The 15,359-nt window shown below is 40.0% G+C and overlaps 1 protein-coding gene across 2 annotated transcripts in view; it reads left to right on the top strand.

The window, feature by feature from the left end:
* The window catches only part of FAR2 (fatty acyl-CoA reductase 2), a 153,081-nt gene that overhangs the window by 117,839 nt on the left and 19,883 nt on the right, over positions 1-15,359 (top strand). For both annotated transcript variants that reach the window (XM_060658028.3, XM_060658026.3), the window contains 2 exons: positions 2,823-2,998; positions 6,659-6,838. In XM_060658028.3, coding sequence (XP_060514011.1) covers positions 2,823-2,998; positions 6,659-6,838 — 356 coding nt within the window. The remainder of the gene's footprint in view (positions 1-2,822; positions 2,999-6,658; positions 6,839-15,359) is intronic.

A 15,359-nucleotide genomic window follows, 5' to 3' on the forward strand; every position in this document is an offset into this window, starting at 1 on the left:
AAACTAATTTTCACCAAGTATGGTACCTAGATATCAGACCTGTCGGTGGAGCTGGTTAAGAAATACAGCTTCCTGGGTTGCATGCCAAACCTATTGAGTCAGGATCTCTGAGCGTAGAGTAAGGAAGTCATTCTTAACCGGTGCCTAGATTTCTCTTAGGCCTACACAGGTTGAAAACCACTGATGCCCTGTAACTGGTCTGGACAATTATAAAGGAAGATGAGTCATACACTATTGTTCACCAGCAATTATCCATGTTAACGCCCCAGCCGAAGAAGTTCTTTTCTTGGGATCAGTTAAAGTCAGCCAGGGAACTTGACGTGAAATCAAACTCCTGGTGTGCCCCCGTCATTTTGTATTTAGTGCGTGTGGGATGGGCTCTGGAGATAAGCATTTTTAACATGTATTCTGGTGATTTCAATGCAGTTCACTTGTGGATAACACTATGAAAAGCACTGACCTGTTGGATGGCAGTTGGCTGTAATCTCATCACTCTATTTAAGTATTGTTTTGTTAGAGGCTGTAGCAAAACGGTGAGAGTCCAGATGAGACCAGTCGTATTCTTGGGCCTGGATATCCTAAAATGTGACCCTCACTTAGCACTGCGGTTTGAACTGATGCAGCCAATTCACTGATTTATTCCAATTGACCATAATAAATCCCATGTGGATTAGAAAACTTAGATGTTTTAAAAAATAAATTACACTGTGTTCACTCAGATATGCCCCTCTCATAAATGTAAATTAATAAATAGAATATAGATGGGAACACTATCTCCTGTAATAGTAATTATCTCCTAAAATAATAATGCAGTAAATGTGGTATTTTGACATTGCACAGGTGGTCTGAAAGTACAATATTGGCATAACAGTATTCTCTGCTTTTAAAGTCATAAAAGTGAAGGCAAAGGAAAATCTATGTATGGTAGCTTACATCATGTGTGAGGAACCCCACTGCCGGAAGGATGGACACACAAGTCATTTTCCACCTAATACTCTTATGTAGCCAGAAGTCAACACAGGCCAAAGTCAAAGACTCCACAGAAACCCTGAATAAATTTCTTGTGAATGAAATCTGTCATGTAGACTCAAAAAAGAGCCTTCTACAAATCCATTTCTTAAAAGGGGGGGATTGTGTGAATTTTAGGTAAATTTATCCCCAGATACCCAATTCGTTGTATGATTAACATGGACTATAAGAAGGAAAGCGTTTGATTGTGAAAAACAGTATTTAACATGCATATGATTCATCAGGATTAGAAAAGCTGTTAAAAACTTTTCTGGAAGAACTAGAATGACTTTTATTGAGAAGGTCCCTTAGACACATCAATCCCAATGTCAGAAAAAGCATTGAGGAGTGATTTAACTTCCAAATTCTTTTCAGAATTGTAGTTAACACCCTACTGAAAAGGCTGATCCTGCAGTGCAGGAAGACGGTAGGTCAAAGACAGGAGTTTATTAACTTGCCACACCAGTGTGTGAATTTGACTTCCTTCCCTGGTCACCTTCACTGGATTCCCAGAAGGGCAAATGAACATGGTCATGCCTGAGGAGGGACCAAGATGGCAGAGCAGCCTGGAAGGGTTTTTTTTGGTGTTTTTGTTTTTGTTTTTGTTTTTTTGCCTCTCGTCCCTGAAATGCAGCTAGATCAATGCCAAACCATCTTGCACACCTAGAAAACTGAACGTGGTCTTGCCTGATTCAGATGAGACATGATTCCTCTGACTGCCTAAGATTAACTTCTTACTATTCAATTTAAAAAGCTTAGGGTAGATCTCTAATGGAGAGAAGAAACCTGCTACTCAGAATCAAAGATGATCCTGAAAACATTCTTTTGGATTGAAGAAAAACAGAGGACAGTCTCTGCTACTGTATTATCATTAAAACCACAGACTAATTTTCTCTGCTCCTAACCTTTTAAAACATTCAGCCTTACTTTTCCTCACTGTTCACATACCATACCAATTCTACAGTAAAATTTCATTTTAACAGAATAGTTGAAGCAAAGACCATTTTATTAAAATTGTGTTTGCTGAGAAAATGGGAAAGACCAATTTAACCTCAGGACTTCTGTGTGGAAGGGAAAGGAGAGACTGTTCCATCTGAGTAATTGTAATAAAAGCTAAAACTGCCAGTGCTCATTCCTTTTCCCTTTATAAATAAATTAGAATATTAAGAAATCAATTAAAATCCCATAAAAAGTACATAGACTCATGTAATTGTCTTACTAGACAATAACTGCCATTGATATTAGAATGAGATGATATAAAAGTTTCATTTGTTTTACCCATTACAAAGTTGCTTCATTTGTTATTTTCTAATTATGTTTGTGCTGCTGAGACATCTTGTTCATCTGAGCCAGTTAACCAAGTTGTTTTGAACTTGTGCCCATAAGACCTCCTTTGTAAAGGCCAGTGATTTTGCTGGTACTTGGTAAAGGCTGGTCATTTTGCGCTGAAAAGCACATTTCCCAGCCCAAAATGGAAACAATCACCAAGGTATGAACACAAAGCTGCCTTGTAGGGGAAAAGAGGATGGGGCGGGATACAGATGACTTCACCTTTCCTTCACCCTGCAGGAAAAGTTCAAAAAATACTCCTTACTGGTAATTAGAACTGATTTTTTTTTATGTTTATCAAATTAAGAGGAGCGGAAATTGTACTATACTGACCGAATTGCATGAAGTAAAACAAATGGCTCTTGAGTAAATGCCTTCTTTGAGTGATATTACAAACAAAACCAGGTTTGGGAAATGACCCTGAAACAAGTCAGGGAAATGCGGTGATGCCGTTCTCTGCATTTTGATTTATATTTATGTTTTAGCTGTTTGAAAAGGTCAAAGAAGTCTGTCCAAATGTGCATGAGAAGATCAGAGCGATCTACGCAGATCTCAATCAGAATGACTTCGCCATCAGCAAGGAGGACATGCAGGAGCTTCTCTCCTGCACGAACATTATCTTCCACTGTGCGGCCACTGTGCGCTTTGATGATCCTCTGAGGTACATTCTTCGTCTCACAGCTTGTATGTGTACGTATGTGTGCGCATGCACGTGCGTGTGAGTTCCTTCGTGGTCTCTGTTAAAATATAAATAAATAAATAAATAAATAAATAAATAAATAAATAAATAAATAAATAAGTGTGTGTATATATATATATATATATTCTTAATAAGTAAAAATATAAAGGAGTAAAACTTCTCCAAAAATTTCACCATCCAGAGATAACCATTCCAACTTTACTTTACACATCCATAATAAAATAGATTTATATCCAACTTTGCCAAAAAATAATGGCATCATACTGATAATGTTTTAGCAATGTGCTCAATTCTACTTTTGGATGTCTTTCATTGTCAATAAATATTCTTTTGTAATTTCAAATGACTACATGACATTCCATTGTATGTGTATATAATATACTTAACCAGTTCTGTTTTAGTGGATATTTTTGGATTATTCTAATTTTTCACTATTATAGAAAACTCTTCAATGAACATCTCTGTGCTCGCATTTTGTAAATCCTTGTGTGCTTTACTTTGGGTAAATGTCCAGAAGTAAAATTGTTAGAGATGTACCAGATAATGCCCAGGTTAGAAACAGTTTATGTTTAACGTTGAACAGTTAATGATAAATTGTTTTCCAAAAAGGCATGATTGAAGTAATTGTCCCTGTGTGCGTGAATGCTGATTTCTGACACCCGAATAGCACTGTGTTAGAATCCTTTAATTATTTTTAATGTTGCCAATGCAATGAAAATGCCATTGCATATTTTGATTAGAAAAGTTGAAGATGTTGAAATGCTGATTGGCATTTTATTCTTTCGTGAAATGCCGATTCATGTTCTTTGACTGTTTTTCTATTGAAACACTTTTCTCTTGTCAATTTTACGACTTCTTGGAAGTCTTAGCATACTAATTTTTTGTCTTTTATAAGGCCCAAAATATTTTATTTTATTTTATTTATTTTTTTTTTTTATTTTAGGTCATTTATTATTTTTGGTTTGTGAGATACTTAGTTTTGGACATCATCAACACTGATGTTCAGAAATAACATTTCATTATCTCCTTACTTAGCCATGTGACCTTGGATAAGTTATTTAACTGCTCTGAGCTTCAGTACTATACCTATCTCTGGAGTAGATATGAAGACAGAGTAGAATTATTATTATTATTTTTTTTTTTTTTCCTCATCTAATATCTTTTTTTTTTTATTTTTTTTTATTTTTTAATATATGAAATTTACTGTCAAATTGGTTTCCATACAACACCCAGTGCTCATCCCAAAAGGTGCCCTCCTCAATACCCATCACCCACCCTGCCCTCCCTCCCACCCCCCATCAACCCTCAGTTTGTTCTCAGTTTTTAACAGTCTCTTATGCTTTGGCTCTCTCCCACTCTAACCTCTTTTTTTTTTTTTTTTTTTTTTCCTTCCCCTCCCCCATGGGTTTCTGTTATGTTTCTCAGGATCCACATAAGAGTGAAACCATATGGTATCTGTCTTTCTCTGTATGGCTTATTTCACTTAGCATCACACTCTCCAGTTCCATCCATGTTGCTACAAAAGGCCATATTTCATTTTTTCTCATTGCCACGTAGTATTCCATTGTGTATATAAACCACAATTTCTTTATCCATTCATCAGTTGATGGACATTTAGGCTCTTTCCATAATTTGAAGGCCCAAAATATTTTAACAGTTTATCATTTGCCCTCAACTATTTTTATTATTTATGCAGTTATTCATAATTTCTTCTAGAATTTTTATTGCTTCATATTCATGTTTAAGTCTTTGACCCATTTAAAGTTTATTTGCCTGTAAAGAGAAATAAGAAAATTCTATAAAAAGAAAAGTGGTGTGGGTGTGAATGTAGAGTAGCTTTTGAGAAAAATTCTAACAGATGGCTACTTCTTAAGCAACATTTATTAAATGATTTGCTTTTACTCTTTATTTAAAATGAACTCATATACTAAATTTCCATTGTTGAGCTCTTTATTTTGTTCCATTAATTAGGCTTTCTCTTCCAATACCACAGTATTTTATTACTGTAATTTTTATGTTATTAGACAAGCATACACACATCATTCACCTTTTATAGAATTTTCCTTGCTATTCTCATCTGCTTATACTTCTTGATTAAACTTAGAATAATTTTCCCAAGTTCTTAAAAAGTTGGGATTTTGATTAGGATTACCTTGAATATGTCAACTGATTTAGAAAAACTTAACATCCTTAAACCATTTTCTCTTCCTATCAAGAACAATGTATTGTTTATTCAATTTTTGTGACCCTCCATGAAGTTTTATAATTTTCTTTATATATCCCATTTATTTATTATTCACCTGACATATTTTTCAAATGTTCAGCTTTGAATGTGTGCCTTTCTTCCATTATATTCTCCAGTTTTTTTTTCCTTTTACATAACTTTATAAATAGATACCTTACTGAATGAATTATTGCATATCCCAGGATAGTTGTTTTAGCTTTTTTGTTTGTTTTCCAGAAACACAATTATGTAATCTGATCACAATTTTTGTGACTGTCTTTATAATTTTTGTATCTGTTAGTTAATTTTATTTTCCTCTCTTATTACAAGGTGGAAGTTCAGAACAATAGTTAGTAGTAGTGACTGTAAGCATCCTTCTTGGCCCTGACTTTAAAAGGGGTGTTCCTAACTTTTCACCATGAAGCAAGATACAAGTCAGCAAAGTGAAATAGACATACTTTAATCATTTTATTCTTCTTTTAGTGAATTTTTAAAAAATAAATTGGCAATGGATATTGAATGTCCTTTTTAAACTTTTCAAAATCATATAGAGGATCATTTAGTTTTTCTTTTTTAGATTAATAGGGTTCTTAATATTATATAAGCCATATTACTTCTAGAATCAACTATTTCATTGTCACCACATATTGTGTGTATAGAACTTTGTGTTCTGTTAGCTAAAATTCAGGATTTTGACATCAGTTTTTATGTCTGACCCAGACCTTTGCAAGAGAAATGTATCTTTCTCATTCTGTATTCACTGTTGCTCCCCTACAATTTATTTGAATTTTCCAGCTTCTTGAGTCAAAGGCTCAGTTTATGTATTTTTATATTTTTAATGGCTGCTTGAGAAGCCCCTTTACAAATTCATAGGACTATGATTTTCCCCCCTTCTGGCTGATTTAGAACCAAGTGATCTCTACATGCACTATGCACAATGCTTCCATGAATAGGATTTATGTGCACAGAATGCATAATCAACATATAACACATTCCAGGCATCACGTAACTGTAGCCATGACCCATACTTTTCTTCATGGTCCTTTTTTGTTTTTGTTTTTGTTTTTGTTTTATGTTTTATTTATTTTTGAGCGAGAGAAAGCGTGAGTGGAGGAGGGGAAGAGAGCGAGGGAGACTCAGAATCTGAAGCAGGCTCCAGGCTCTGAGCTGTTAGCACAGAGCCTGACATTGGGCTCAAACCCACGAACCGTGAGATCAGGATTTGAGCCAAAGTCAGACGCTTAACTGACTGAGCCACCCAGGCGCCCAATCTTCCCGGTCCTTTGGTGCAGCCACAAAATTCAGATGGACATGCAAGTTATTGGAGTAGATACAGTTCCAGCAAGGCAGGGTGCTGGGTTGCCTCATTGTTCTTCCCTCTGCTTAACCTTCTGCAGGCATGCCGTGCAACTTAATGTCACTGCCACCCAGCAGCTCTTGCTTATGGCCAGTCAGATGCCAAAGCTTGAAGCCTTCATACATATCTCTACGGCCTTTTCAAATTGTAACCTGAAGCACATCGATGAAGTCATCTATCCATGCCCTGTGGAGCCAAAAAAAATCATCGACTCCATGGAGTAAGTTGGGTCAGATGAGGGGGGTCAAGAGGTGGGCAGATAGCTGTTCTCTCTGCTTCTTTCTAGTCATTCATTAATGAGGTAATGAAGTGAGTCATCCTTGAAACTGCATGCTTTGAAAAGGTGCTTGTTTTCTCTCCCCTGTCCCTGCTATTCCTGTCATTTCCAGGGTGGGGAAGTATAGACGTTGGGGGGGGGGGGTGGGTGGGGAGGAAGGCCAGGCATAGATAAATCCCACAGAAAAATTTTGTTAAGTGGTTTAGGATTGCAAGAGGCACTTGGGAATGCTTTCCGTAGAGGTGGTTTCTCACTTCTTAATGAGCTTGTGTGGTCACCAGAGAAAATAAGTAGAGCAGATAGTATGAAAGTGCAGAAGAAAGTCAGACCTACAGGGGTTCTGCAGCTTTATATCTGTGTGACCTTAGGTAGGTTCCTTGGCCTCTCTGAGCCTTAGTTCCTTCATTTGCGAGGTGGGGCTAACAACAATGCCCATCTTGTAGCGATGATGAATTGAGTTCTATGAAGCAGTTGCACTAGAGTGTTGAATAGCAGTTAATCGGTTAATAAAGAACTAATAGGTAAGCAGAAATCCTCCCGGATCTGGCAGAAATTGCCCGTCTTTTGGTCGATTAGGCCCAGATACACTTTCCTTATTGTCCTATTGAGAAGGAAAAATAGCATTTGTCTCTTCTTGCCTGCTAATAGGAACCACTTTCTTCTTAGGACATGACCATGGTCTCAGAATAAGTACATTTTTGTTTTCTGTTTATATTCTTCATTATTTATATTCTTCATATTCTTCATTAAAAAAGAATATATATTTATATTCTTCATTACATTCTCCATTATTCTGTCCAGTTTACCAAGTTTACCTTGTTTAAAAAACAAAACAAACAAACTCTGCAAAAAAAAGTAATACATCAGAGAAAATAGACTATTTCACAGTGAAGTTTGTCAGATTTTACTTTCATATAATACTGGTATTTCTATTTAAGATATACTTTTTAAAATGAAGCTTAGCTAAATCAAGAGTTCATTCCCTTCAGGGCAAACATTTTTATCTCCTACAGCTCTGAGAATAGATATTTTTACCTGTCATTTTAAAATATCCAGGACAAAGAAGAATGAAAGTCATCTAAAGGACCCGGAGGTTACCTAAAGTCACTAATAAGCGATGATTTGCTTAACTGGTGCAAAGGAACCTTCTGAGTCCAGAGCTTGTCGGGATGGCTGGAGAAAAGATGCTCCGACACCCAGAGTCGGTATATGAGAGCAGATGTGGAAACCCCCAGTGTTTTTGGACAGAATCGAATTGTCTGTCAGTCAGCTGCCCTCTACAGTGCTGTCTCTTGTTAAATGTGGTGCTTACGTATTTGCTGCACCCAGGAAAGGGGCAGACCTGCTTTGATTCCAGACTCGACTGCTGAGACTCCAGAGGCCCACTCCACTGTTGACCTGTCCAGGCCCCTGACAGATCACAGCACGATGTGAGGCAGCACTGAAAGTCTCGGAGAGTTTGCCAGAGAAAAGAGATAGGGAATGAGATTCAGTTCCTCCCCAGAAAGGGGCTCCTCCAGGTGCTCCATAGCACTTCCTCCCTCCCAAGCTGTGTCCAGACACTTTATACCCCTAGATTTTATTTTTTTTTTAATTTTTTTTAACGTTTATTTATTTTTGAGACAGAGAGAGACAGAGCATGAACGGGGGAGGGTCAGAGAGAGAGGGAGACACAGGATCTGAAACAGGCTCCAGGCTCTGAGCAGTCAGCACAGAGCCCAACGCGGGGCTCGAACTCACAGACCGCGAGATCATGACCTGAGCCAAAGTCGGACGCTTAACTGACTGAGCCACCCAGGCGCCCCTATAACCCTAGATTTTAAACAAGAATAAACTCATCCATCTCCCAGAAGAGGAGTTGATTTACTTCAGGTGTTCAGCACTTTCCATCCTTCCCCACTATCCATCCCCTGGTAAAGGCAGGTAATTGCTACCTGATTTATGATCAAACTGTAATTGACATTTGTACAAAATTTATGTCTCTCTGTCATGTAATGCTCTCCAAGGTGTATAATTATTTTTAAAACTAGGCAGCCAAACAGAACTAAAAATGAAATAACTTTTGTCTCCACAGAGTATATTTTGCATGCACTTAAGGAACCAAGGTTTGTTTTTTTGTTTGTGTGTTTGTTTGTTTTTTAAACAGGGAAAAGTCATAAGCGCACATGATTCACTCACAGTGTTACATTCAGGACCACATTCCAGCGTCATCTCCGGCAGCCCTCCCTTGCCACATTGAAGTAGTCTGTCCTCTCCCTCATACCTCTCTGCCTTGGCTCGTGATGGTTCTGTTTCTGGAAACTACTTGCACCTCTGCTTCCCTGGTTAATTCCTACTCAGACATCAGAGCTCTCCCCTGGAAGCCATTGCACTGAGGCGGCCTCCTCTGGAGTTGCCGTCGTCCCCCGTGTCCATCTTTTTCATTGCTCTTACAAGGGTTATTCTAAATAGCTGGTTATTTATCTGTGTTCTCTCTTGTGCAGTGAGTTTCGCAAAGGAAGAGAATGTCTCTTGTTTCTTCTTGCTTTCATTGCCAGCTCTTGGTAGGGACTCAAATATTTGCTGAATGAAATGAAATTTTGTTGATGGAATGAGATGACCATTTTCACACTATTCTGGCTGACGTTTGTTTGCTTGTTTGCTCGTTTAGACAAACGTGAGAATAGATGGCAGAATTCCATAGCAAGCTCATATTTGGGGGTGTGAAGTCCTATGTGTAAAACACCTGTATGCCCATATCTTAACCCTATTTCTGACAGCCCACTTTTTCTTCTTTTTAAAAAATGTTTCTTTATTTTGAGAGAGAGATGGTGCAAGTGTGTGCAAGCAGGGGAGGGGCAGAGGGAGATGGGGAGAATCTTAAGCAGGCTCCACGCTCAGCACAGAGGACAATGTGGGGCTGTATCTCGTGACCTTGAGATCATGATCTGCGCTGAAACCAAGAGGTAGATGCTTAACCGACTGAGCTACACAGGCGCCCCAGCCACATTTGAATAATAACTGAAATTAGGAGTTAATGCTTCTTATTAGTATGACAAACATGGCCACTAATCAGCATTAAACAATGGGCTGTTCTCTCTCTCCTACCTGCCAGTGTCCTCTGCCCTTGTCCCAACTACCACAGGCACTTGGTCATGGGATTGTGTCACCATTCTTACTCATGTCCCTGCCTTTATATTTCTAGCTTCTAAAGTTGGTGGTATTTACCTTTAGAAACTCATGTGCACGACTAGATCAGGGATTGCCAATGAAATTCCAGTTTTCCAGAATAACAGCTTAAGTAGAATTTTTTTTAAGTTTGTTTATTTTGAGAGGGAGAGTATACATGAGGGAGTGCTAGCCCCAGGAAGGGGCAGAGAGAGAGGTAGAGAGAATGGGGGAGAGAAGATCCCAAGCAGGCTCTGCACTAATGCGGGGCTCGATCTCACCAACTACGAGATCATGACCTGAGCAGAAATCAAGAGTCGGATGCTTAACCAACCGAGCCACCCAGATGCCCTTAGAATGTTTATTGTAAAAATGCACATGACTGACCAGAAAAGATAGGGCTTTGGGATTGGTGCTTTCCATATTTTTCAGGCCAAGTTACCACCTCGTAGGGGAGACAGAAGAAAAGGATTTTTGCACCTGTATAACAACTTGAAATAACTAGAGTCGGGAACTAGAAAAGTGGATCCATAAATATTTACTGCTTTATATAGCATACTTAAAACAGTCTAGTAAATATGCATTAAGAAGGGAAGGGCAGCTATGAATCATCACTAAGCAATTATTTTGAGTAAAGACACTTTAACAGACATTCAGTTCCTGACCACAATATTCTAGGGTTGATATTATCATTACTGCTGTACTAATAAAGGAACAAAAGCTCAGAAAGGCTAAGTAACTCTTCAGAAGTCTCTCAGCTAATAAGTCACAGAGACACCATTTTTCTCCATGGCCACATGATTCTGGTCACATGGCTGCAGTCTTTTCGGTACACCCACACATTTGGCAGTGTAAGAGATTAAAAGGTGCTTTCTTAAAATATAGACCGTGTTCTCATGGAGCTCGTAATAAAACACAAGACAAAACAGGGTAGAATTATATATGGAGTGTGGTAGAGGAAGTGGGACATATTAAGTTTGATGGAGTTGGCGGAGGTAGAAAGGCTCTGTAAACACAGGCAGGCATAGGACACAGACTTGGAAGAGGAGGGCACATACCAGGCACGGCCACTGGAGCAGGAAAACCGGGCGCATGTTTGGGATATGGCTGTCAGTCCACTTCGGCCGCACATGTGTTACATGTAGGGAAGCTGCTAGAGGTCAAGCTGGGAAGATGTCTGGGGCCATACTGAGATTTTGAGTACCATGTAGAGGATTGTACTTAATTCTGTAGGCACTGGGGATACACCGAAGGAGGGTCGTGTGTGTGTGTTTGGGGGGGGGGGGGGACTGGGGTGGCTTTGATTATTTGTTCCATTTTGTTTTAATCAAAAAAAGACTTTGATGAAAGTGGGCTTTAGGCACATTAATATGGTCGTGGGGGCAGGGGGATAGGTCCACATGGGCAGTCACCAGAGGCAGGGAGAGCCATCACTGGCCATGGAGAGGGAAGGAGAGGGGTCCTAGGACTGGAGAGGGGCAACAGATATGAAAAAAACACCCCTGTATCTGGGGAGAGAAAAACCAATAGGACATGGCAACTGCTTCACACATGTGCTTGCACATGCCTGTCGGGTCAACCATCAGATCTGGACACCCATAACTGTCACGGCTTCCGTCTCCGGTGCCAGGGATTTAATTCTCTTAAAGTTCAATTCTACTGAAATTTTTACTCCAAGAAGCAATGCCTTTTCGAAACCTAATACCAAATCATTCAAGTCTTAAACTTGTGGAGCGGTGCTCTTTTAAATTGGCGATTTCCCACTTTGCCTGACCCTAAGACTCACCACTCCACTTGTTAAAAACAAAGATTATCAAACTGTCACCCCTAAAGACTGATTTAGTGGTTGTAAGACGGTACCCAGGGATCTGAACTTCTGTCAGAGGCCCCACATAAGTCTTACCGGTGAGCAGGCAAGTTTGGGAAATCATGCCTCGGAGTGCTTTTTCATTCATCAGCTCCATTGGACATGGGGTCAGTCATGTTCCAGCCATCAAATCACCTCTGCTCCCCTACTCTCCTCACTTTGTCTTTCAATTCCTAGATGCTTTCCTTGATGACAGGTTCCAGATAGATTTGTACCTACTAAACATCACACTCTTGAAGTCACCTGGCCTCTAGAAGCACAGCTAATCTGCCATGTGCTTTTTGATCAGACACTGACAGCAATCAGCTGTGACAAATATGAAGGGAAGTCAGAGGTCGGAAAGTAGTTTTGCCTTGGTGCCAAGAACACATTGTTAACACTAAGAAAGTTTATTCCAAGGAAAAGGAAAACACTAATTTTAATATTTGTGGGTTTATTGTCAGGATTGCATGGCCTTATGATGGCATCTAAGCAGCTGACCAAAAAAAAAAAAAAAAAATCCCTGCAAATTCTGTGTAGTTTTAATGTTACCGGGCTTTAAATACAAACCAGAGCAGGGTTACACTGTTTCCTAAACAAAATGAATACTTTTCATATTATCCGACCACTGGAGGCCAGAATAGGTACTCAGGAAAAGTTTAGAGGGAAATGCGGAGGCCAGTTCACCAGGAGCATTAGGCACAGATATATCCGTCTCCCCAGTAAAAAGTTTACATTTACTCTGAAGCCAACTCTGCCAAGTTGAAGTTGGTTGACGTTTAGCCTTTCAGCTCTTCAACACTTTTCATCACTGCCAACTGGAATTTTTAACTCCCAATTTTGCTTCCTACTCTACAAATCCGTCTCCTTTCTTCCCTTCCCACGATCTCCCTACAACCCACCTCCTTCTGTGTTCACTCGTTCTCTCTTATCATCGTCCATCTCAGCTCCCCAAACACTATGCAGAACACACACTGGCCAATCAAGACTGCCATGTGGGGAGAGCCCTCATTGACTGAATAAGGTACCTGGAAGCAGAAGGGGACTGGATACAGGGAGAAGAAACAAAATCCCTGCTCTCTTGGACTCCTTAGAAAGTGGGGAAACTGACACATAAGCAAGTGCATACAGAATGATAGTTGCAATGATCAAGGGAAGAACATAATTCAGATGAGAGGGGAGAAGGAACGTCACCAGGAGGCAACAGACAGCTTCACCTGATACACCATTGTCTTGCCCTGCTTGTTGCGTAAGAAACCTAGGAGGAAAGATGCACATTCCTCTTGCTCTTTCACTTGGTAAATACATCAGTCGTGAAATTACTGAGAGTAGGAGAAAGCTTCAATAAATCTCAAGCCCCGCAAAAGATAGTAATATTTAGAGGAAATTGTATGTACGTTGCTTTCTGAGAATCAATAGCCTTTTGCTTCTTTTGAAGCGAATTTAAGTAGATGTTTATCAGGGCGCCTGGGTGGTTCAGTCAGCTAAGTGTCCAACTTCGGCTCATCATGACCTCACAGTTTGTGAGTCCGAGCCCTGCGTGGGGCTCTGTGCTGACAGCTCAGAGCCTGGAGCCTGCTTTGGATTCTGTGTCTCCCTCTCTCTCTGCCCCTGCCCGGTTCTCACTCTGTCTCTCTCTCAAAAATAAACATTAGAAACAAAATTAAGTAGAAGTTTATTTTTTAAAGTTTTTTAAAGTTTATTTACTTTGAGAAAGAGAGAGAAAGTGGGGGAGGAGCAGAAAGAGAGGGAGAGGAAGAGAATCCCACACAGGCTGTGCACTAGCAGCCTGGAGCCTGACAGGGCTTGAACTCATGAACTGCGAGATTGTGAACTGAGCTGAAATCAAGAGTCGGATGCTCAACCTACTGAGCCAGCCAAGCAACCCAGCAATTTAAGTAGAAGTTTAGAATCTAGGCCCTATCGGTTCAAAACATCTTAGGTACACTGAAGAGCATTTGGTTAATTTTAGAAATGTACTTTTATTTATAGAGTGTCTTTTTTTTCCCATGCTGTCTTATTTACTATTTTAAAAACAAATTGAGAACAACCAGCAGCAAATCAGACTTTGGTAAAAAAGAGCATGAACTGATTATATGTCCCCAAAGGGGTATCATACAATATATATGTGTGTTTGTTACATCAGTGTCCGCTTTGAACTCAGGAAGTGCCTGGATGAGATAAGTGAGGGACTGTTTGGTTGTATTAGAAAAGGTATTTTGGGGGGCGCCTGGGTTGCTCAGTCGGTTGGGCGTCCGACTTCGGCTCAGGTCATGATCTCACAGCTTGTGGGTTCAAGCCCCACATCGGGCTCTGTGCTGACAGCTCAGAGCCTGGAGCCTGTTTCAGATTCTGTGTCTCCCTCCCTCTCTTCCTTTTCCCCACTCACGCTCTGTCTCTCTCTGTGTGAAAAATAAATAAACATTAAAAAAAATTAGAAAAGGTATTTTGGGGCGCCTGGGTGGCCCAGTCGTTTAAGCATCTGACTTCAGCTCAGGTCATGATCTCAGGGTTCATGAGTTCAAGCCCCGCGTCGGGCTCTCTGCTGTCGGTCAGCTCAGAGCCTGCTTCAGATCCTCTGTACCCCTAGCTCTCTGCCCCTCCCCCACTTATACAGTCTCACGCTCTCTCTCCTAAGTAAACATTTAAAAAATACTTCAAAATTAAACAGAAAAGTTATTTTATTATTTTTTTAGGTTTATTTATATTGAGAGAGCGAGATAGAGAGAACTAGCAGGGGAGGGGCAGAGAGAGAGAGAAAGAGGGAATCCCAAGCAGGCTCTGTACTGTCAGTCCAGAGTCTGGCACGAGGCTCCATCTCATGAACCGTGAGATCATGACCTGAGCCGGAATCAAGAGTCAGATGCTTAACTGACTGAGGCACCCAGGCGCCCAAGAAAAGGTATTTCAAAACCAACTATTACCATTGTAGACACATGCTCCTTGGTTGTTGTCCCCAAAATCAACATGTCTTCGGTTTCTTGGCTCCTTTTGTTTTATCAAATAGCTTTAAGTGCAGTTGCGAATATTCCTGTTCGTTCTCATGATATCCCAAGAATTTAGAACGGATGAAATTATTGCCATTTTTCACAAGTAAAAAGATCGAAACTATAGAATAGAAAATGATATTATGGAACACAGGTAGAGCTATGACTAGTAGAGGGAGGCCATTTACAGGGCACTGCAACTTCTGCAGTTGTGTTCTTAGAAACCTACACAACCAGCACGTTCGCAGATAAGCTAACTCACCAAAGCCTCCAAGTATTACCTTTGCCGCGCACGCTAACATCAGTGACAACAGCTGGTGCCCACCATGTGACGTATAATCCTAGCTCATGGCCGGGTTCTGCTTTTTCATAGATTTTTTTCTTTACAACCTTCTTGAAATCAGGCTGTATTTCCTCCAACGCAGTTTTTGAAACCTCTGTATGTTTGCAGGTGAAACAAAAGGGTCTTAGGTCAGTTAACCCC

This window comes from Panthera onca, chromosome B4, assembly GCF_046562875.1.
Source record: "Panthera onca isolate mPanOnc1 chromosome B4, mPanOnc1 haplotype 2, whole genome shotgun sequence".
Lineage (NCBI taxonomy): Eukaryota > Metazoa > Chordata > Mammalia > Carnivora > Felidae > Panthera > Panthera onca.